The sequence below is a fragment of the Mya arenaria genome, chromosome 4 (assembly GCF_026914265.1).
Source record: "Mya arenaria isolate MELC-2E11 chromosome 4, ASM2691426v1".
Taxonomy (NCBI): Eukaryota; Metazoa; Mollusca; class Bivalvia; order Myida; family Myidae; genus Mya; species Mya arenaria.
The window spans coordinates 42,371,739-42,395,718 of NC_069125.1; the positions used below are offsets into that span (position 1 = coordinate 42,371,739).

At 40.2% G+C, this 23,980-nt stretch overlaps 1 protein-coding gene across 4 annotated transcripts in view; it reads left to right on the forward strand.

The window, feature by feature from the left end:
- Positions 1-90: 90 nt before the first annotated feature.
- LOC128229965 (uncharacterized) overlaps positions 91-23,980 on the forward strand; it is a 32,008-nt gene continuing 8,118 nt past the window's right edge. The window contains exons 1-6 of one of the 4 annotated variants that reach the window (XM_052941894.1): positions 91-176; positions 6,703-6,804; positions 7,727-7,802; positions 8,462-8,608; positions 20,267-20,376; positions 20,836-20,956. In XM_052941894.1, the coding sequence (XP_052797854.1) occupies positions 171-176; positions 6,703-6,804; positions 7,727-7,802; positions 8,462-8,608; positions 20,267-20,376; positions 20,836-20,956 (562 nt within the window). In that variant the 5' untranslated portion in view covers positions 91-170. Of the gene's footprint in view, positions 177-1,175; positions 1,283-6,286; positions 6,324-6,702; positions 6,805-7,726; positions 7,803-8,461; positions 8,609-20,266; positions 20,377-20,835; positions 20,957-23,980 lie in introns of those variants that run through there. The other 3 variants (XM_052941892.1, XM_052941893.1, XM_052941895.1) reach the window with 3 other exon arrangements.

The following is a 23,980-nucleotide window of genomic DNA, read 5'->3' on the forward strand; positions in this document are numbered from 1 at the left end:
CCATTTTAAAGGCATCTTCGTACTGAACGCTAAACCATTGAACCGTTTATCCATTCGTAGCAGTAATATCCTGAGGCTCCAAATTTTAAAGGAATATAAGCTGACATTATATGAAATATTCCTAAACAAATCTAAGTTTTTGGACTTATTAATGACAGCAACATCGGCCAATGCCTGTAAGTTTCTTTTTAATTGAAAAATTGCATCTACACAGTGTGAAAGTAAAATAATACGCCGAATTATCAGAACAATGCTAACTAAAAGATCTTACTTGTTTTTATTATTTACTTAAATATTAGCTTAAATTATTTTGACCTTGCGCAGCTTCGTTACGAAATCATTTGACATTGAAACCAAACGGAGTAACATTTCTTCATCGTGGACATCCACGGAATTTTTCTTCCGTTACAATTCATACATATTTTTGTAAATACACTGACAAAATCTCGTTTTAATGAAAATGCATGGGGCAGGGGAGACAAGTCTTCGTCCAATGTAATAACATGAAACAATTGATTACTCTTCAATAATCCTGTATTGTCAGTTGTCCCCAAAGGCGAGTGGTCATAATCACTGTTTTAATTTGAAGTGATGTGGCGGACCGAGTTCATTTTGAGCTTTCACCAGTGTTCCTTTTCTACGGTTAAACTTAAGTATGAGTGTTCGTGCATCTTTCCGCATTGAAACAAATGAAGCTGCAGCGTTAGATATTCATGATTACGAGATTTTCAAGTACTAGCCAAAACAACGACGCATTGCGCAATCGTGTTTTTGGGGGTATCCGACGATGCATCTCTTTTGCAAATATAAATAACAAATATCCAAATCAAGGATAAGAGATGAAAGGTTTTGTTTGCTTCTTTTAACGCCACTTTGCATTCATACCTCGTTACACTTTATTATTTCAATACAAACTCATATAGGGGTTGACATTTAGATGTAATCTATTTTGGTATTCGACATGTGATTACCGATATTAAAATGCACAGGATGCATTTTCAATAGCTGTCGTCTCTTCATCTACGTTGTGGATTTAAACATGTTTTCATGCTTTAAAATAGTCTAGGAAGACGAATTATGCACTTGAAAAATTAAAAGGTTAAACTATGAATTAATCGGAAGAAATCTGTATTTAAAATTATGTGCGTAATGTTTAGCCGACAGCACCTGGATGTCTTATATGCTCTGTATGTGAGGGTTATAGGGGTCACCGTAGATGTTGTTTAAGGCCAGCCGACAGCACCTGAATGTCTTATATGCTCTGTATGAGTTGGTTTTAGAGGTAAGCGTTTGTCCTTCAGAGTATCACAGGTATAAGAACTAGTTATTGCATCCAAAACACGAGTTAAAACACAATTGAAAAAATACACGAGCTCTTCAACCTGAGTGTACAGTTTCAATCACGAGGGTGGTTGGTGAAGTTATTGTTTTGGACCAGTCATTTGTAACCACGGCCCTTCCAGGTCCGGGGAATAGCGGGGGTTTGACTTTCGGTCCAGCTAAGCCCGGGTAAAATCCCCGCCTAGCGCGGACAAACTGCTCTTTAAATCCCCGCCAAATGCCCCCGCATCCCAGGGACCCTAGGTTAGGCTATTTTTGGCGCGAAGACAAAACCGTTGCATTCACCCGGCACTGCGGGTCCACCTGAAAACACCTGGTAAAAACACGGCCCATTTCTCCGGCTAACTCCGATATACCCCCCGTCCTGGGGGGGGGGGGGGCGAGGGGGCGTGGTTCCAATTGACTGGTGCATAATGCAATACAAACATTTACTTTTCTCAGGTCATACATACAGGACCACAGGAGGAAGTATATGCGTATGAAACAATATCAATAAGAATTGCTTTTACTGTTGTAAATGTTTTATAACTTCGTTCGTAAATGTCAGTAGCGTTGTTGATTATCCGCACAATATTTATTGCACGGTTAAACTCCACTACGTGTTACCATATCGATATGGCAGTTAGTATAGACGAACACAAAGAAACCCTCTTCAACTTTGCAAAATCCGGTAAAGAGTGTTTCCTTCTAACAGGTTAGAGAGGTTGGACAGGATGTCAATGTACATCCTGCGTACTCTTTTGTTAACATGTGAACATCAATATTAAACGTGTGTAAAAAGAGGTAGCAGCGTTTGTAAACGTATTATAATTCAAACACGGAATGATGGGGCAAATACCAGGAGTGGAGACACGAGAATCCGTCCGGTGAACCCATTGATGGAGACATAAGAATCAGTCTGGTGAACCCATTAGCGGTGACATGAGAATCAGTCTGGTGAATACATTAGCGGAGACATGAGAATCAGTCCGGTGAATCCATTAGCGGAGACTTAAGAATCAGTACGACGAACCCATAAGCGGAAACATGAGAATAAATCCGGTGAATCCGTTAGCGGAGACATGAGAATCAGTCGGGTGAACCCATTGGCGACGACATGAGAATCAATCCGGCGAACCCAAAAGCGGAGAAATGAGAATCAGTCCGGTGAACCCATTGGCGGAGACATGGGGACCAGTCTGGTGAACCCAATGGCGGGGACAAGAGAATCAGTCCGGTGAACCCTTTAGCGGAGAAATGAGAATCAGTCCGGTGAACCCATTCGAGGAGAAATGAGGATCATTCAGGTGAACCCATTGGCGGAGACATGAGAATCAATCCGGTGAACCCATTGGCGGAGACATGAGAATCAGTCCTGTGAACCCATCGGCGGAGACATGAGAACCAGTCGGGTGAATCCATTGGCGGAGACATGAGAATCAGTCGGGTGAACCCATTGGCGGAGACATGAGAATCAGTCCTGTGAACCCATTGGCGGAGACATGAGAATCAGTCGGGTGAATCCATTGGCGGAGACATTAGAATCAGTCTGGTGAACCCAATGGCGGAGACAAGAGAATCAGTCCGGTGAACCCATTGGCGGAAACATGAGAATCAGTCCGGAGAATCCATCGGAGGAGACATGAGAAACAGTCCGGAGCACCCATTAGAGGAGACACGAGAATCAGTCCAGAGAACCCATTGGAGGAGACATGAAAATCAGTCCGGAGAAAACATTGGAGGAGACATGAGAATCAGTCCGGTGAACCCATTGGCGGAGACACGAGAATCAGTCCGGTGAACTCATTAGCGGAGGCACGAGAACCAGTTCGATGAACCCTTTGGCGGAGACATGATAATCAGTTCGGTGCACCCTTTAGCGGAGACATGAGAATCAGTCCGGTGAATCCATTAGCGGAGTCTTAAAAATCAGAACGACGAACCCATAAGCGGAGACAGGTGAATAAACCCAGTGAATCCGTTAGCGGAGACATGAGAATCAGTCGGGTGAACCCATTGGCGACTACATGAGAATCAATCCGGCGAACCCGAAAGCGGAGAAATGAGAATCAGTCCGGTGAACCCATTGGAGGAGACATGGGGACCCGTCTGGTGAACCCAATGGCGGGGACCAGAGAATCGGTCCGGTGAACCCTTTAGTGGAGAAATGAGAATCAGTCCGTTCAACCCATTGGAGGAGAAATGAGAATAATTCAGGTGAACCCATTGGCGGCGACATGAGAATCAGTCCGTTGAACCCATTGGCGGAGACATGAGAATCAGTCCTGTGAACCCATTGGCGGAGACATGAGAATCAGTCTGGTGAACCCATTGGCGGAGACATTAGAATCAGTCTGGTGAACCCAATGGCGGAGACAAGAGAATCAGTCCGGTGAACCCATTGGTGGAGACATGAGAATCAGTCCGGAGAATCCATCGGAGGAGACATGAGAAACAGTCCGGGGCACCCATTGGAGGAGACACGAGAATCAGTACCAAGAACCCATTGGAGGAGACATGAGAATCAGTCCGGTAAAGACATTCGAGGAGACATGAGAATCAGTCCGGTGAAACCATTGGCGGAGACACGAGAATCAGTCCGGTGAACCCATTGGCGGAGACATGAAAATCAGTCGGGTGAACCCATTGGCGGAGAAATGAGAATCAGTCCGGTGAACCCACTGGCGGAGACATGAGAATCAGTACGACAAACCATTGGCGGAGACATGAGAATCAGTACGACGAACCCATTACCGGAGACATGAAAATAAGTCCTGTGAATCTGTTAGCGGAGACATGAGAATCAGTCGGGTGAGCCCATTTGACGGAGACATGAGAATCAGTCCGTAGAACCCATTGGCGGAGACATGAGGACCAGTCTGGTGAACCCATTGGCGGAGACATGAGGACCAGTCTGGTGAACGCAATGGCGGGGACATGAGAATCACTCCGGTGAACCCATTGGAGGAGAAATGAGAATCAGTCCGGTGAACCCATTGGAGGAGACATGAGAATCAGTCCGGTGAACCTATTGGCGGAGGCATGAGAATCAGTTATGTGAACCCATTGGCGGAGACATGAGAATCAGTCCGGTGAACCCATTGGCGGAGACATGATCAGTCTGGTGAACCCGATGGGGGAGACATGAGAATCAGTCCGGTGAACCCATTGGCGGAGAAATGAGAATCAGTCTGGTGAACCCATTGGCGGAGCCACGAGAATCAGTCTGGTGAACCCATTGGCGGATACACAAGAATCAGTCCGATGAATCCATTGGCGGAGACACGTGAATCAGTCCGATGAACCATTTGGCGGAGACATGAGAATCTGTCTGGTGAACCCATTGGCGAAGACATGAGCGTTTAAACACGTTAATCATTCAACGCATAAACTTATGGTAGTTGTTATGTTCGAATGTGAATAGATTTTGAAGTCATTGAGACCTGAACCTTTTATTGCAACGAAGATATCACTTTTAAAAATGTTACGACCGTCGATAAAAATGAGAGAAAATGTCAACCCCAACTTAATCTACATGTAAGCGATTGAGATTTATAAAATATTTTACGAATGTGTCATTTGTCTAATATTCACTTGACGTTGATTGTTGTGCCTTAAAAGCTGCACTCTTATATTGAACGTTTTGTCCCTTCTTTTTCATGCTGACAAAAATCAGATCGCAGCTTTTCATATTTATTTATTTTTTATAATGATGTTTTATGCATTTTTCTTAAAGCGTTAGTAACGCTTTTAGCCATAAAACAATTTTCGAAATGAAATGTAAAATCTGCGAGCTGATATTTTGTCAGCAGTCTTATATCACTGGTTATAATATATTTACGCAAACATTGGCCCATTTTAAGACAAAAAAAAATAATATAAAGAAGTTGAGTTGCCAAAACGGTAAATCTGTGAGAGTGCAGCTTTAAACAGAATATTGATAAGATTTAGGGCATGGGATAAGTAACAGTAATAGTAACCGTAATAAAACGTCCGCCTTGTGTGGGAGAATATCCCGGATGTAATCCTCGATCGTGTCATGTCCAGAAACCAGGCCCCAATATCACGAGAATACTCGAGGCAAATCTTTATCTTAATCTCAACATTTTTTACCACATAAAAGCATTCTACTATGATTTTAAATCTTGCATGTTTTTTATACTTTTTAAAACGTATTTTCTCATAAAATTTGTTGATAAAAAGATTTTGTCAATATTTCTAAGAAACTAAATTCCAGAGCAAAAATATACTTGTCAATGAGTATTTGTTAAAAAACAATAAATTAAACTCAAATACTGTTTTGGCTGTAGAATATTATTCCCTTGAAATCTTGACTAAAGGCATAAATCAACATATTATGTGATAGAATGCCTTTTCAAAGGTGTAAAACAATATGCTATTTTTAATAACTTTTGATGCTTTGTGGTAAAATGAGTTGAGACTGAGATGGAGATTTGACTTAAGTTTTTGCGTGATGTTGGGGCCAGTAGTTCCTTTGCCCGACGGAGAACTGGGTAGTTTGGAGTACTCGGTACTGATTAAACCCCAGGGAATTTGTCTGCTGTGTATCGGTGATTTACAACGGACACTTTAAAGAAGGTATATTCGAAAAAAGCTGTATGGTATCGCAGCTAAACCTCATTGTCACTCACTGTGCCGATATCTGCATTGATTTCACTTATGGCATTGCAGTACGCTTTAAGTCGTGATTTCCTACGACACTTGAAGTCCTGTACGTCAAGCTACAATGCAACCAATGTGCGCTGGGAGACCGTTAAACACCGGATCCCTGTATCTGGCGTTGTTTATGTTCATGCGTAACAAAATGACTCATTTTTATATTAGTTCGATCCATTCATAAATCAAGGATGTGTATCAATTATTAAAGAAGCGTTTCATTTTCATACATGTGACCACAAAACATGATCTGAAAGAAGCATGCACACCTTGCACCGAAATACACATTTTCAAAATATTGATGCTGTACACCTGGAGTTCACGTAGTAAAATCTTTTTCAACTTTTAAAGCCCGGAGGCAAACAATAAAGAGATTATATTTAACGGAAACAACTGACTAAATGCATGCTCTTTGATAAACCTAATGCATTGGCGAAACAGGATACTGCATCCGTTCACAATTATCACAGCTCGAGTATATGAACTTTATACGTGTTACAGGCAACAATTATTATTAAGGTTCGTAGGCCTGATAGTATGTGGTTCATGTGAGAAGGAATTTCATATTTGTGAAAGAAATGTGCGGTTATTGATATGTTCTGATCACTTTTACACACATTGTATGAAACTGTGACAACTTTAATTGATCAATCTGTTGAAAAGGATTTTTTTGAAATTGTATTGCAAAACTTCTATTCCTCGTAGACGATGTATAGTTACCTCATCAAGAGCTGGATGGTGATATGTGTGTTTGTTTGGCTATCTAAAGATTCTAGCGCTGATGTTTGCTCCAGGGCAGAGACTTTGGTAAGTTCTTCTTTTAGATCATCTACTTTATAACCGTGTGAACCTGATATTGCTATGAGATATCTATCAGCTGAGAGGATGAGATACCTGTCATAATGGGAGAGTAGTTGTGAAAGAGATTGGTATAAGTGTAAAGTGTCATATCTACATTGCTTCGCTACGTATTTGAGGGGGTTGTACTTTAAGCAGTATTATAAATGAATAAAAAATGAGGAAATAAAAATCAATGCGTTGCCATTTGTGACGATTACACAGATAATATGGAATCCCAGATCTACATTAATACATCTTCAATTAATTGAAGACCACTTCATATAGTTAGATACCCCTTCAAACGATTTGAAGAGCTCTTCAATATTTGAGTTTATGTAGACTTGGCGTTTCATATATCAGTAAATCTGTACAATATATTAATATATTATATGATTATATTTAAGTGTGTGCATTGGCACCACCTCCATCAGCATATACTGCAGTATAATAAATTACACATGTATAAGTATAAATTATCACCCAGCCAGGAATAAGTTTGCTGTTGAACTAACATTGTTTACGGTCTTCTAAAACCGTTTGTTTCTGAATAAAAAATACCGAAGACACACTTTAATGATCATGATTTCTTCATAAAGTCTCATCCCTTTGATAAAGATAGAGGTCAGATTTATTTTTATTTTACGTCGCAATGATCATTGACGACCATGAATGCGTAGAGCTATTTTGTAGAGCTTTTTAGCGACGAGCGTTTTTTACAGATTTAAAATCCGCTATGTACATGAGATTAAGAACAATTTACCATTTCTGGGTTTCAACCAATACTATCATCGACCCAGGGCCTGGTTCAGAGTCCGATACGCCAACCACACGCCCATCGCCACTAAGGAATTTTCTCTTTTTTTCTAAATGCTCGTGTTTTTCCTTCAAGTTTCAGTCCACCTTTCCGGGTACCGAAGAGTTCAGCACCGACGGCATATCTCAAGATTGTTATTCATCCCACCTTTGTAAGTATGGCTTTAATGAAATCGTTAGTCGTAAGGGAGCTTACACCTTGCGAAAAAAGCTAACACTGTTCAGAACTGCGTGTGTGTGTTGCGATAAGGATAAACATAAAAGATAGATACTAGTAGATGATGAACAACAATAATATCGCGTTACAAATATGAACACTGCAATAAGGTGAGTAGGTTTGCTGAAAATGATATATAGGCGGTTTTCTAAGTGGGCTCGGGGAACCTGTAATTGTTTTCTGTCAGATTGTTGGAGGTGCATTTGTACATAAATTTCTATCAGTATATTATTTTCCAAGAACTTATATCTGGCGTTTATTAAAAAAAAAATCGGAAAGAAAATTTATGCCACTACCTACTTGGTCTGTAGGAAGTTATGCCCCTGACAGTTCTCGCCCTACATTTGAAACTGAACAGGCGTCTCAATCAAAGCTAAACGGAGTTGCTAGATGCCTGAAATTAACATTATTATCATCAAAGAAAACAGTTCAATTTATTACTGTTAAGTCTTTGATTACTGGTGCGTTTTGGTGCCAAAATATGCATGAGAAAGTCTGAGAGTGTCTGATTAACAACTATAACATGCCGAGATGTGCCGATCATACGGATATAATACTATTGCTACTAAGTCTACGTGTGTGTTAATTATACAGCGTGTACGGAGAGTTTGTTAAAGAGGAAGTACGGTTCAAATATGACGTGGGATAAGTTGGACGCCCTGCCAGCCGAAAAGTTCACCCTAACTGCGCGTTGTGAGAACGGCAATGTCATCGATGTCGGATGGAAACTGCCGCAATTCAGTAAGTGTATACTTTCCAAATTTTTAGACTCACAGTTTTAGCGGTTGTCCGTTGGCGTTATTTGTACATGTAAAATATATACTCCTGTTTAAAGAACTATAGAATGGAAATCAAAAATTCGAAAGAGTATGCTGTACGCCGCTAGGCCTGCAGACTTTTATAACCGCATATCGAAATCTACCATCGGCAGATCGACATAACATTTTGAACATATTATGACGAATTAATGTGCGCACGAGCTGTTAGAAATGCTGAATTTTGAGCGAGTATCCTGTCATTATTGAAAGAGACAAAAACGTTTTTAACATGCCCAATACATTTTGTTGGATACAGTTGGTTCAGCGGACATACCCTGGTATTCATGTTTGAATTAAAGAGAAGATTTGACAAAAATCCTAAATGCTTTACCCGTGACAGTTCTTTAGTTCTAAAACCAAATTTCCAGAAAATGTTTCGTATGCAATAGAATAATACTCCATACTTCAGTTATTATTTGGGTATTCCACATATTAAATAAATATTTCAAATAACTGTAGTCCATGTGTTTTATTTATTTGAGAATAAGCATAAAAATCTAAAAGTCATAATGTGCGAAGGAATTCATGAGCATGCATATACTATCTTAATATGTTTATGTTAATTACTTTTACCATTACATGAAATACACATAAAACGTAGCAGGCCTAAAGCCTTTCAACGCTTTAATTTTGTCTTGCATGCGTCGATACGTGTTTATTTTTAAAGCGTCCAGGTGCTAAAGAGAAAAGTATTTTCCAGTATACTATCTCCTAATGCCAGTATGTTAAACACCCTCACCGTGCCAGTATGTTAAATCCCCCTAACCACGCCAGTGTGTTAACCCCTCACCGTGCCAGTGTGTTTAACCCCCTCACCGTGCCAGTGTGTTAAATCCCCCTAACCACGCCAGTGGTTTTAACCCCCTCACAGTGCCAGTGTGTTTAACTACCTCACCGGGCCAGTGTGTTAAACCCCTTACCGCGCCAGTGTGTTAAACCCCTCACCGTGCCAGTGTATTAACTACCTCACCGTGCCAGTGTGTTAAACCCCTCACCGTGCCAGTGTGTTAAACCCGCATCGTGCCAGTGTGTTAAACACCCTCGCTGTGCCAGTGGGTTAAACCAGCATCGTGCCAGTGTGTTTAACACACTCACTGTGCCAGTTTGTTTACCTCCCTCACCGTGTAAGTGTCTTAAACACCTTCACCGTGCCAGTGTCTTTAACACCTTCATCGTGCCAGTGTGTTTACCCCTCCCCCACCCCCAACCGTGCCAGTGTGTTTAACTACCTCATCGTGCTAGTGTGTTTACCCCCTCCCCCAAACCGTGTCAGTGTGTTTTACTACCTCATCGTGCCAGTGTGTTTACTCCCCCCCCACCATGCCAGTGTGTTTAACCCATCACCGTGTCAGTGTTTTTGATTACTCACCGTGCTAGTGTGTTAAACTCCCTCATCGTGCCAGTGTGTGTAACCCCCTTATCGTGCAAGTGTGTTAAACCCCTAACCGTGTCATTGTGTTATACACCTCATCGTGCCAGTGTGTTAAACCCCCTCACCATGACAGTGTGTGTGTGTGTGTGTGTTAAACCTCTCGTCGTGCTAGTGTGTTTGCTCCCTCCCCCTTACCGTGTCTGAGTGTTTATCTCCCTCACCGTGCCAGTATGTTTTCTTCCCCCCCCCTTACTTACCATGCCAGTGTGTTAACCTCCCTCATCGTGCCAGTTCATCTAACTCCCTCACCGTGCCAATTTGTCTAACTTCTTCACCGTTCCAGTGTGTTAAACTCTCTCACCGTGCCAGTTTGTCTAACTCCCTCACCGTCCCAGTGTGTTTACCCCCTCACCGTGCCAATGTGTTTAAACACCTCACCGTGTCAGTGTGTTTACCCCCTCACCGTGCCAGTGTGTTTAAACACCTCACCGTCCCATTGTGTTTTTCCATTACCGTGCCAGTGTGTTAAACACCTCACCGTGTCAGTGTGTTCACCCCCTCACCGTGCCAGTGTGTTTAAACACCTCACCGTGCCAGTATGTTAAACTCCCTCACCATGCAGGTGTGTTTGACCACTCACCGTGCTAGTGTATTAACCCCCCCCCCCCTTTACCGTGACAGTGTGTATTACTCCCTCATCGTGTCAATGTGTTTAACCCCCTCAACGTGTCATTGCGTTTAACCCCATCAACGTGCCAATGTGTTAAACCCCCTCAACGTGCCAGTGTGTATGACCACTCACCGTGCCTGTGTGTTACCCCCCCCCCCCTTTACCGTGTCAATGTGTTTAACCCCCACACCGTGCCAGTTTGTTAAACCCCTCACCGTGCCAGTGTATCATACCCCTCACCGTGCAAGTTTTTTAAACCCTTCACCGTGCCAGTGTACCATACTCCTCACCGTGCAAGTTTGTTAAACCCTTCACCGTGCCAGTGTATCATACCCCTCACCGTGCAAGTTTTTTAAACCCTTCACCGTGCCAGTGTATCATACCCCTCACCGTGCCAGTTTGTTAAACCCCTCACCGTGCCAGTGTATAATACCTCTCACCGTGCAAGTTTGTAAAACCCTCACCGTGCCAGTGTATCATACTCCTCACCGTGCAAGTTTGTTAAACCCTTCACCGTGCCAGTGTATCATACCCCTCACCGTGCCAGTGTGTTTAACCCCTCATCGTGCCAGGGTGTTAAACCCCTCATCGTGCCAGTGTGTTAAACACCCTCATCGTCCCAGTTTGTCTAACTCCCTCATCGTGCCAGTGTGTTTAACTCCCTCATCGTGCCAGTGTCTTTAACTCCATCATCGTGCCAGTGTGTTTAATACCCCCCCCCCCGACCCATCTTACAGTGCTAGTGTGTTTAAAAACTCATCGGGCCAATGTGCTTAACTCAAATCACCATGTCAGTGTTTTAAACCCCTCGTCTTGCCAATGTGTTTAACACCGCCACAATACCAGTGTGTTTAACCCCTCGTCGTGTCAATGTGTTAAACGTTTAACCCCCTCACCGTGCCAGTGTGTTTAAACCCATCATCGTGCCAGTGTGTTTAAACCCCTTACCATTCCAGTGTTTTAAACCCCTTGTCGTGTCAATGTGTTTATCACTCTCACCGTGCCAACGGTTTAATTCTCTCACAGTGCCAGTGTGTTAACCCCTCTTCGTGACAAAGTGTTTAGCCCCCTCACCGTGCCATTGTGTTTAACCCATCATCGTGCCAGTCTGTTTAACCCTTCATCGTGCCAGTGTATTCCCCCCCCCCCTCACCGTGCAAGTGTGTTTATCCCCCCTTCACCGTGCCAGTTTTTTTAACCCATCATCGTGCCAGTGTGTTTAACCCCTCACCGTGCCAGTGTGTTCATTCCCCCTCACCATGCCATTGTGTTTAACAGTTATATATTAACACCCTCACCGTGCAAGTGTGTCTACCCCCCTTACCGTGCCAATATGTTTATCACTCTCACCGTGGCAGTGTGTTTACCCCCTCGCCGTGCCATTGTGTTTAAACAATCATCGTGCCAGTCTGTTTAACCCCTCATCGTGCCAGTGTATTTACCCCCCCCCCCCACCGTGCGAGTGTGTTTATCCCCCCCTCACCGTGCCAGTGTTTTTAACCCATCATCGTGCCAGTGTAATTTACCCCTCACCGTGCCAGTGTGTTTTTTCCCACCTCACCATGCCATTGTGTTTAACACCTTCACCGTGCAAGTGTGTTTACCCCCCTCGCCGTACCAATGTGTTTATCACTCTCACCGTGCCAGTATGTTTAATTCTCTCACCGTGCCAGTGTGTTTAACTCCATCACTCTGCCAGTGTGTTTAACTCCCTCACAGTGCCAGTGTGTTTTAACTCCCTCACCGTGTCAGTGTGTTTAACTTCCTCACTGTGCCAGTGTGTTTACCACCATCACCGTGCCAGTGTGTTTAACCCCCTCATCATGCCAGTGTGTTTAACCCCTCATCGTGCCAATGTGTTTAACCCCTCATCGTGCCATTGTGTTTAACCCCTCATCGTGCCAGTGTGTTTAACCCCTCATCATGCCAGTGTGTTTAACCCCTCATCGTGTCAGTCTGTTTAACCCGCCATCGTGCCAGTGTGTTTAACCCACTAACCGTGTCAGTCTATTTAACACTCATCGTGCCAGTGTGTTTAACCCCTCATCGTGCCAGTCTGTATAACCCCTCATCGTGCCAGTGTGTTAAACCCCTCATCGTGCCAGTCTGCTTAACCCCTCATCATGTCAGTGTGTTTAATCCCTCATCGTGCCAGTGTGTTTAACCCCTCATCGTGCCAGTGTGTTTAACCCTTCATCGTGCCAGTGTGTTTAACCCTTCATCGTGCCAGTGTGTTTAACCCCTCATCGTGCCAATGTGTTTAACCCCTCATCGTGCCATTGTGTTTAACCCCTCATCGTGCCAGTGTGTTTAACCCCTCATCATGCCAGTGTGTTTAACCCCTCATCGTGTCAGTGTGTTTAACCCCTCATCGTGCCAGTGTGTTTAACCACTCATCGTGCCAGTGTGTTTTGCCCCTCATCGTGCCATTGTGTTTAACCCCTCATCGTGCCAGTGTGTTTAACCCCCTATCATGCCAGTGTGTTAACCCCTCATCGTGCCAGTCTGCTTAACCCCTCATCGTGCCAGTGTGTTTAACCCCTCATCGTGCCAGTGTGTTTAACCCCTCATCGTGCCAGTGTGTTTAACCCCTCACCGTTCCAGTCTGCTTGACCCTCATCGTGCCAGTGTGTTTAACCCTTCATCGTGCCAATGTGTTTAACCCCTCATCGTGCCATTGTGTTTAAGCCCTCATCGTGCCAGTGTGTTTAACCCCTCATCATGCCAGTGTGTTTAACCCTCATTGTGCCAATGTGTTTAACCCCTCATCGTGCCATTGTGTTTAACCCCTCATCGTGCCAGTGTGTTTAACCCCTCATCGTGTCAGTGCGTTTAACCCCTCATCGTGCCATTGTGTTTAACCCCTCTTCGTGCCAGTGTGTTTAACCCCTCATCGTGCCAGTGTGTTTAACCCCTCATTGTGCCAGTCTGTTTAACCCCTCATCGTGTCAGTGTGTTTAACCCCTCACCGCGCAAGTGTGTTTATCCCCCCTCATCGTGCCAGTCTGTTTAACCCCTCATCGTGTCAGTGTGTTTAACCCCTCATCGCGCAAGTGTGTTTACCCCCCCCCCTCATCGTGCCAGTTTGTTTAACCCCTCATCGTGCCATTGTGTTTAACCCCTCATCGTGCCAGTGTGTAAAACCCCTCATCGTGTCAGTGCGTTTAACCCCTCATTCTGCCATTATGTTTAACCCCTCATCGTGCCAGTGTGTTTAACCCCTCATCGTGCCAGTGTGTTTAACCCCTCATTGTGCCAGTCTGTTTAACCCCTCATCGTGTCAGTGTGTTTAACCCCTCACCGCGCAAGTGTGTTTATCCTTCCCCCCTCATCGTGCCAGTCTGTTTAACCCCTCATCGTGCTATTGTGTTTAATCCCTCATCGTGCCAGTGTGTTTTACCTCTCATCGTGCCAGTGTGTTTAACCCCTCATCGTGCCATTATTTTTAACCCCTCGTCGTGCCAGTGTTTTTAAACCATCATCGTGCCAGTGTGTTTAACCCCTAATCGTGCCAGGCTGTTTTAACGCCTCATCGTGCCAGTGTGTTTAACCCCCTCAACATGTCAGTGTGTTTCACTTTGGCAACTGGATGCTTCAATACTTCTTTTATTGTAAAAGGCGGAGTGTACAACTTTATAACGATTAGCTAAGTCATAATTAAGAGTTAGTATCTCCTAATTAGGAGATAGAAAGTCGTAGTTAGGAAATAGTATATCCTTATTGGAACTAAGTTAGATAATATAAATGAGTTAATATCTCATATTTAGGCGACAGTAAGTCGTTATGAGGAGATTGTATCTCTTAATTAGGTCTTAGTAGGTCTTTCCTAATTAGGAGATAGTAAGTCGTAATTTGGAGATATTATCTCATCATTAGGAGATAGTATCTCATATGTAGGACTTAGTAAGTTATAGTAATGAGTAAATATCTCCTAATTAGGAGATAGTCAGTCGTAATTTGGAGATTGTTTTCTGGAAAAAAATCTTTTTGGCAACTGGACGCTTCAATAGTCTATGCTATGTAGACATTTTTACACAGGTGGGCATTATCTCTTGCAAGCTTATTAGATTCGGCGAATATAGTTGATTAAATATTAAAAACCCATCCCACATTATCAATTTGCTTTGTAATGGAGCGAGTGAAGAGCAACTACTTATTGACCCTATTTCCATAAACGAAATCAATCATGTCTATGACTGTAGTCTGAAATCTTTTAAAATGGAAACAAGGTCTATTTTAAGCATTCTAAACCTCAAGACATTCCTGGAGGGATATACTGACAAATAGACGTTATACCTTAAACTATATAATGAAGACGCACCCGTACTATTAAGACGTGCATTAAGGTTCCACCCGTGCATTCTTGATACTACAGTAAAACCCCTCCATTTTAGACCACCTATGGGACTTTGAGAAAATGGTCTCAATAGCGGTGTGGTCTCATAACTGAGTTTTTGCTGATAATGTTAGTCAATTGTGGTGGAATTCATAAGATTTTTACACGTACACGTATAGGTGTTACTTGGTATTGGTAATATCTATATGGGGCTATATCGAATATCATTGAAGCAGAGAAAATAAATGAAAAGTTATGTCATTTATTATTTTGCATCTTATATTTTCCATATAACATGTATTTAAACAACACAGTTTTAATGTCCTATAATTATATTTTCACGGTAAGTATCCACCAAAAATCCAATCAAAAGCATTAAATCAATAAAAAATATATAAAAAAACAAACATCAATTATCAAACACTTCCGTGTTTTTCATTCTAATATTGACCTCTATCGTAAACGGCTACTAGTAAAGTTGTCGGTGATTATCCTTAAACCAGGACACGTGTTTAAACCAGGACACAAATTGCCTGTGGTCGCATAAACAGATCAATCTAACATATGAGTAATTAAAGGGGACTGGATTGAGTGGTCGTATAACTGAATAACGGGGTGCCGAAGTATACGACCATTGAATTATAGACGAAAAAGATTGGGTCTGAAAAAAATCTGTCTTATTAGCGGGATGGTCGTGAAAACAGGGTGGTCGCATATTTTTATATATTTTTACTGTAATATAAAGACACTAACTAACATGAAAACGTACACATCGTGTAAATGGGCTAGACACCAGTAGATACATTTGCAAGAAAAAAAAATGAGTAAATCATACATAAACTTGACTTCATTGTGCACAACGCATTGAATCTTACTTACTGATGTATTACATCGCTCACGACATATGCATGTTTCGCAGTTTATGCGCATTTTTTTCTAATTTGAAATAAGGGTTGTCTAACACATAAGGTTTTAAAATAGCGTGGGTATATTTTTATCTGTACTCAATAAAGAGATATGATTTAAACTGAAAAACTATTATGCGCTATTATAACGGGAAATACAGATGAGACAGCAACATGATCGTTACGTTTATTATTTTGACCCTGTAAAGCGATGTATTATCGGCCTATTACTAGGTCACATTGACAATTCTATGCTTGTTTTGAGGAAACGCTGTATTTGCCGATTTTTTTTGGACCATCTGGTGTGTAGCCCCTTAAGAACTTAACCGCTCACATACACATACACAGTAAGAGCTACAATGAAAACGCAACCGTACATACTTATAAATACATACAATGAAGAAACATTCGTACATACTTATAAATACATACAATGGAGAAACATTCGTACATACTGAAAACGTAACCGTACATATTTACCAATAACTACAATGAAGAAACGGACGTACGTACAGAGAACTACAATAAGACGTTTCTTTCATACATTTCTTAGAACTACATTAACTATGTATTTGTAATAATACTTATAACTGCAGTGCAGACATATTAACACATACTTAGAACTACAGTGAATATAAATTCATGCATGCATATAATTACAATGAAAAAGTATGCGTACATACTTAGAATGACAGTGAAGACGTACTCGAAAATACTTCAAAAACATTTCAAAGAAGACGTATGCAAACATACTTATAACCTTAACGAAGTCTTCCTCATGCATAATATAGAACTGCAGTGAACATATATTGGTTCATTATTAGAACTCTAGTGCAGATATATTCATACATACTTAGAACTACAGTGCATATGAATATGAATTCGTAGAACCTAGAATTATAATGAAAAAAGTATGCATACATACTTAGAATGTCAGTTAAGACGTACTCGTACATACGTAGAATTACAATGAAGACGTATTCCTACATACTTAAAACTGAAAAGAAGTCTTACTGGCACATTCTTCGAACTACTGTAACAGTAAATGTGTATTCATACATTCTTCGAACTACTATACAGTAAATGTGTATTCATATATACTTCGAACTACTGTAACAGTAAATGTGTATTCATATATACTTCGAACTACAATGATGACGTTGTCGTTCATACGTTGAATAACAGTAAATGTGTATTCATATATACTTCGAACTACTGTAACAGTAAATGTGTATTCATATATACTTCGAACTACTGTAACAGTAAATGTGTATTCATATATACTTCGAACTACTGTAACAGTAAATGTGTATTCATATATACTTCGAACTACTGTAACAGTAAATGTGTATTCATATATTCTTCGAACTACTGTAACAGTAAATGTGTTTTCATATATACTTCGAACTACTGTAACAGTAAATGTGTATTCATATATACTTCGAACTACTGTAACAGTAAATGTGTATTCATATATACTTCGAACTACTGTAACAGTAAATGTGTATTCATATATTCTTCGAACTACTGAAACAGTAAATGTGTATTCATATATACTTCGAACTACTATACAGTAAATGTGTATTCATATATACTTCGAACTACTATAACAGTAAATGTGTATTCATATATACTTCGAACTACTGTAACAGTAAATGTGTATTCATATATACTTCGAACTACTGTAACAGTAAATGTGTATTCATATATTCTTCGAACTACTGTAACAGTAAATGTGTATTCATATATACTTCGAACTACTGTAACAGTAAATGTGTATTCATATATACTTCGAACTACTGTAACAGTAAATGTGTATTCATATATACTTCGAACTACTGTAACAGTAAATGTGTATTCATATATACTTCTAACTACTATAACAGTAAATGTGTATTCATATATTCTTCGAACTACTGTAACAGTAAATGTGTATTCATATATACTTCGAACTACTGTAACAGTAAATGTGTATTCATATATTCTTCGAACTACTGTAACAGTAAATGTGTATTCATATATACTTCGAACTACTGTAACAGTAAATGTGTATTCATATATTCTTCGAACTACTGTAACAGTAAATGTGTATTCATATATTCTTCGAACTACTGTAACAGTGAATGTGTATTCATATATACTTCGAACTACTGTAACAGTAAATGTGTATTCATATATACTTCGAACTACAATGATGACGTTGTCGTTCATACGTTGAATAACAGTAAATAAATGTTATTGTACATGTTAGAAATACAATGAAGACATAGTAATACTAACTAATAACTACAGTGTATGTATTTGTATATACTTATATCTATACGTATTCGTATGTGTGTATTTAGATCTACATACAATACATACTCGTGCAAAGTTAGAACTAAACCGAGGATAAACTCGTACGCGTTTAGACCTACAAAGACCTACATATTTAACGTTCTCGTACATACTGATAGATAAAACAGATGTGCTCGTACATATTTAACGTTCTCTTACATACTGAGAGATAAAAAGGAGTTGTACTCGTACATATTCAACGTACTCTTACATACTGAGAAATAGAACGGAGTTGTCCTCGTACATATTTAACGTACTCGTACACACTGAGAGATAAAGCGGAGTTGTGCTCGTACATATTTAACGTTCTCTTACATACTGAGAGATAAAAAGAATTTGTACTCGTACATATTCAACGTAATCTTACATACTGAGAAATAGAACGGAGTTGTCCTCGTACATAGTTAACGTACTCGTACACACTGAGAGTTAAAGCGGAGTTGTGCTCGTACATATTTAACGTTCTATTAACGTTTTCTTACATACTGAGAGATAAAACGGAGTTGTACTCGTACATATTTAACGTACTCTTACATTCTGAGAAATAGAAAGGAGTTTTCTTCGTACATATTTAACTTCCTCTTACATACTGAGAGATGGAAGGAATTTGTCCTCGTACATATTTAACGTACTCGTACATACTGAGAGATAGAACGGAGTTGTCCTCGTACATATTTAACGATAACTCGTACATACTGAGGGATAGAACGGAGTTGACTTCGTACATATTTAACGTACTTGTAAACACTGAGAGATAGAACGGAGTTGTTCTCGTACATATTTAACGTACTCGTACATACTGAGAGATAGAACGGAGTTGTTCTCGTAAATATCTAACGTACTCGTACATACTGAGGGATAGAAAGGAGTTGTCCTCGTACATATTTAACGTACTCGTACATACTGAGAGATAGAACGGAGTTGTTCTCGTAAATATTTAACGTACTCGTACATACTGAGGGATAGAACGGAGTTGTCCTCGTACATATTTAACGTACTCGTACATACTGAGGGATAGAACGGAGTTGTCCTCGTACATATTTAACGTACTCGTACATACTGAGGGATAGAACGGAGTTGTCTTCGTACATATTTAACGTACTCGTACATACTGAGAGATAGAACGGAGTTGTTCTCGTAAATATTTAACGTACTCGTACATACTGAGGGATAGAACGGAGTTGGCCTCGTACATATTTAACGTACTCGTACATACTGAGGGATAGAACGGAGTTGTCCTCGTAAATATGTAACGTACTCGTACGTACTGAGGGATAGAACGGAGTTGTCCTCGTACATATTTAACGTACTCGTACATACTGAGGGATAGAACGGAGTTGTCCTCGTACATATTTAACGTACTCGTACATACTGAGGGATAGAACGGAGTTGTCCTCGTACATATTTAACGTACTTGTACATACTGAGAGATAGAACGGAGTTGTCCTCGTGCATATTTAACGTACTCGTACATACTGAAGATTAGAACGGAGTTGTCCTCGTACATATTTAACGTATTCTTACATACTGAGAAATAGAAAGGAGTTGTCCTCATACATATTTAACTTCCTCTTACATTCTGAGAGATGGAAGGAAGTTGTCCTCGTACATATTAACGTACTCGTACATACTGAGAGATAGAATGGAGTTGTCCTCGTACATATTTAACGATAAATCGTACATACCGAGAAATAGAACGGAGTTGGCCTCGTAAATATTTAATGTACTCGTACATACTGAGAGATAGAACGGAGTTGTCCTCGTAAATATAAAGTGAATTGTTGTATGGATACTTAATAAGATAAAGTCATTGAGTTTAACTGCCTAATTGAAATTACTTTGCGATCTACTTGCAGCTAATTATAAATACTTTTGAAATTGTAAATCGCCCATATACATCCGATTTTCGATGGAAAATGGCCGAGGACATCCGAATGAGTTATATTTCATACATATTTTAGACGGTGTGGAGGCAATCAAAGGTTTCATAGTGACAGTCGCAATGCCATATCACCACTTCAGATGTGTGGTCATTCTGCTGAAGGAGAAGGTGAATGGAAGCAATCTCAATGTATGTTGGAGGTTGAAATACTTATTCATGGACCCACTGCTACGTTTTAACAGTATCGTGACTCGAAACAAATTTAACTTACCTTAATTTAGAATCTGTAACGGAAATTGTTCTTTAAAAAGGTACCATTATATCGTACAAGGTTCATTACATTCTTCCATGCAACACTTGTACATTCTAATCCTACAGCAAGATATATGATGTGTGTAGTAGAGTTTCAGCCACAAATTATAGTTAATAATACAAAAAAAATGTTATTTTATACTTATGAGTTTGTAAATCTTGGAGAATTTTCATCAAATGCAATAAGATTAGTTCGTGTTTCCAAATGTTTGTAAACAAATGAGCTACATGATTTGCAAAGTCAACTAATGCAATTTGAAACCACATGGACGAGCCGAGATACAGAAACGTATCTAAAACAAACACTATTTCATATTACATCCCGTTATGTTGCAGTCTACATTCTGGGGCTTTTTCGGAGCGCTTAGCGATCATGAAGAATACAGGGTGTCGTTTAGAACCCTTCCCTCCAATGGAAAATTGAACCAATACCAGGACATACACACTTTGAACTGCGGTATGTATCACTTCAAATTGACCTTCATGTAGTGTGTTTCTAACTTAAGGTTTTGCCCAAATAGTTTAGTTTCATTTCATTCATATTGATAATGAGAAGCCAACAGAAGGTAAACACTAGAAGTTGAAGGATCAGTTTCCAGGTAGCGTCGTTTATGTGTGCGTGTTTTTGTAAGTAAAATGCACGAATGAAGTCTTATGAAATGCTTAACCATACCATTGAATGTGTATTCAATTCTCAGTGTTGTCAATGTGTTTGATATACAGTTGTGGCAGTGTGTTTGATCCACAGTTGTGTCAATGAGTTCGATCCATCGTTTTCTCAATGTGTTCGATCCGCGGTTTGTCAATGCGTTCGATCCACATTTGTGTCAATGTGTTCGATCCACAGTTGTGTCAATGTGTTCGATACACAGTTGTGTCACTGTGTTTGATCCACAGTTGTGTCATTGTGTTTGATCCACAGTTGTGTCATTGTGTTTGATCCACATTTGTGTCATTGTGTTCGATACACAGTTGTGTCATTGTGTTTGATCCACAGTTGTGTCATTGTGTTTGATCCACAGCTGTGTCAATGTGTTCGATCCACAGTTGTGTCAATGTGTTCGATCCACAGTTTTGTCAGTGCGTTCGAACCACAGTTTCGTCAATGTGCGCGATACGCAGTTATGTCAATGTGTGCGATCCGCAGTTTTGTCAATGTGTTCGATCCGCGGTTTGTCAATGTGTGCGATCCTTTGTTGTGTCATTTAGTGCGATCCGCAGTTTTGACAATGTGTTCGATCCTTAGTTTTGTCAATGTGCTCGATCCACAGATTTGTCAGTGTGTTCGATCTATAGTTGTGTCAATGTTTTGGATCCAAAATTTTGCCAATGTGTTCGATTCTCAGTTTTGTTAAAATGTTCTATCCGCAGTTTTGTTAATGTGTTTGATCCGCAAGTTTTGTCAATGTGTTCGATCCACGGTTTTTCCAATGTGTTCGTTCAACAGCCGTGTCAATGTGTTCGATCCACAGTTTTTGTTAATGTGTTCGATCTACAGTTGTAACAGAGTGTTCGATCCACAGTTGTGTCAATGTATTCGATCCACAGTTGTGTCAATGTGTTTGATCCACAGTTTTGTCAATGTGTTTGATCCACAGTTGTGTCAATGTCTGCGATCCGCAGATGTGTCAATGTGTCCGATCCACAGTTGTGTCAATATATTCGATCCACAGTTTCGCCAATGTGTTCAATCCACAGATTTGTCAATGTGTTCGATCCTTAGTTTTGTCAATGTGTGCGATACGCAGTTATGCCAATGTGTGCGATCCGCAGTTTTGTCAATGTGTTCGATCCGCGGTTTGTCAATGTGTGCGATCCTTTGTTGTGTCATTTAGTGCGATCGACAGTTTTGTCAATGTGTTCGATCCTTAGTTTTGTCAATGTGCTCGATCCACAAGTGTGTTCGATCTATAGTTGTGTCAATGTTTTGGATCCACAATTTTGTCAATGTGTTTGATTCTCAGTTTTGTTAAAATGTTCTATCCGCAGTTTTGTTAATGTGTTTGATCGGCAAGTCTTGTCAATGTGTTCGATCCACGGTTTTTCAAATGTGTTCGATCCACAGTTTTGTCAATGTGTTCGATCCACAGTTTTGTCAATGTATTCGATCCGCAGTTTTGAAGAATACTGATGTCCCACAATCGGAGTCAATATTTTAGTAAATATGGACACAGTAGCCTAGGTAACCTTTACATCTATTAAAAATGAGTCATTTTATTTATTCTATGCCTTCCGGTGATTTACATAGAGTTATCAGTGAAATAAAATGGATATTTTTCACTGTTTTGTTCAGCCAGTTATGCTATCCAAATCAAACATCAGCGAAAACAGGGCTGGTTTCAGTACCGATCTCGTATTTCGTGAGCAAACCGTTCACTTTGGCGCGTTTTTCTTATTAAATGCGAATAAGTGTATTTTAATACCGCTTTTAGGTACAAAGACTACTAGCGGATCCAGGGGGTGGGCGCACTCGCCTAAAATCTAAGCTTACTTTCAATGTAGGAAAAACAAACCAATAAAATAAGCGCCAAAATGCACCATTTCAGAATATAAATTGTATGAAAATCTAGGGGTATCATCCCACATTCCCTTGCCAACATTTTAAACAAAATACATCTCGCTTTTAAGGGAGAGGCGCAAGTCATAAGGTTACGCACCTAAGTAACGGTCCCTCTTACGTCAAACCCTTGTTTGTTTTGGTGTAAGATTTCATTATTTCGCTCGTTTATCCTCTACATGTACAATTACAATTATGAATAATTTATGCGTGTTGATTTTCTTGTCTTTATTGAATACTTTTAACTGGAAACGAATGCTCAAACAATGCAAATATGTGTTTATTCAATCCCAAGACTTGTCTGCATTGTTAGGCGCAGTGTGCCATTTAATTCAAGCTGTAAATCAAAGTCCCGTGATACCAGTCCATTTATCACCATGTTGTAAATTATGAATCATGCATGTTCATGCATGTTATATGTTAAATATCAATGTGAAATGCAGAATTTGTTTAAATCAACAGTTTTTTTATCTAAACGATGTTAAAACCTTAAACTTGTTTAAAATCAGCGTTTTTAAGCATTTCCTGTGATGCTGTCAGACTACAAAAATGTGGAATATATCATCAAATCTTTCACATCTCTTTGTGATTTGTCGCCGATAAAGCAATTTTCACACGTAATGAAGCACCTTTTTTAACATTTGCATTATTTTTTTATTATTTTGTTTTGATTTTTTTCACAATATCATTCTTCTTTTACTGGCAATTAGCTGATTTTTTACAATTTTGACGACGCCCGACGCCGCCGACGATTATGATGAAAATGATGATGATGGTGGTAGTGGTGGTGATGGTGGTGGTGGTTATGGCGGTGATGGTGGTCGATATATCTGGTTAAAACGCTATTAGCAGCAAGGTCCATATATCTGGTTAAAACGCGTATTAGCAGCAAGGTCCATATATCTGATTTAAACGCTTATGAGC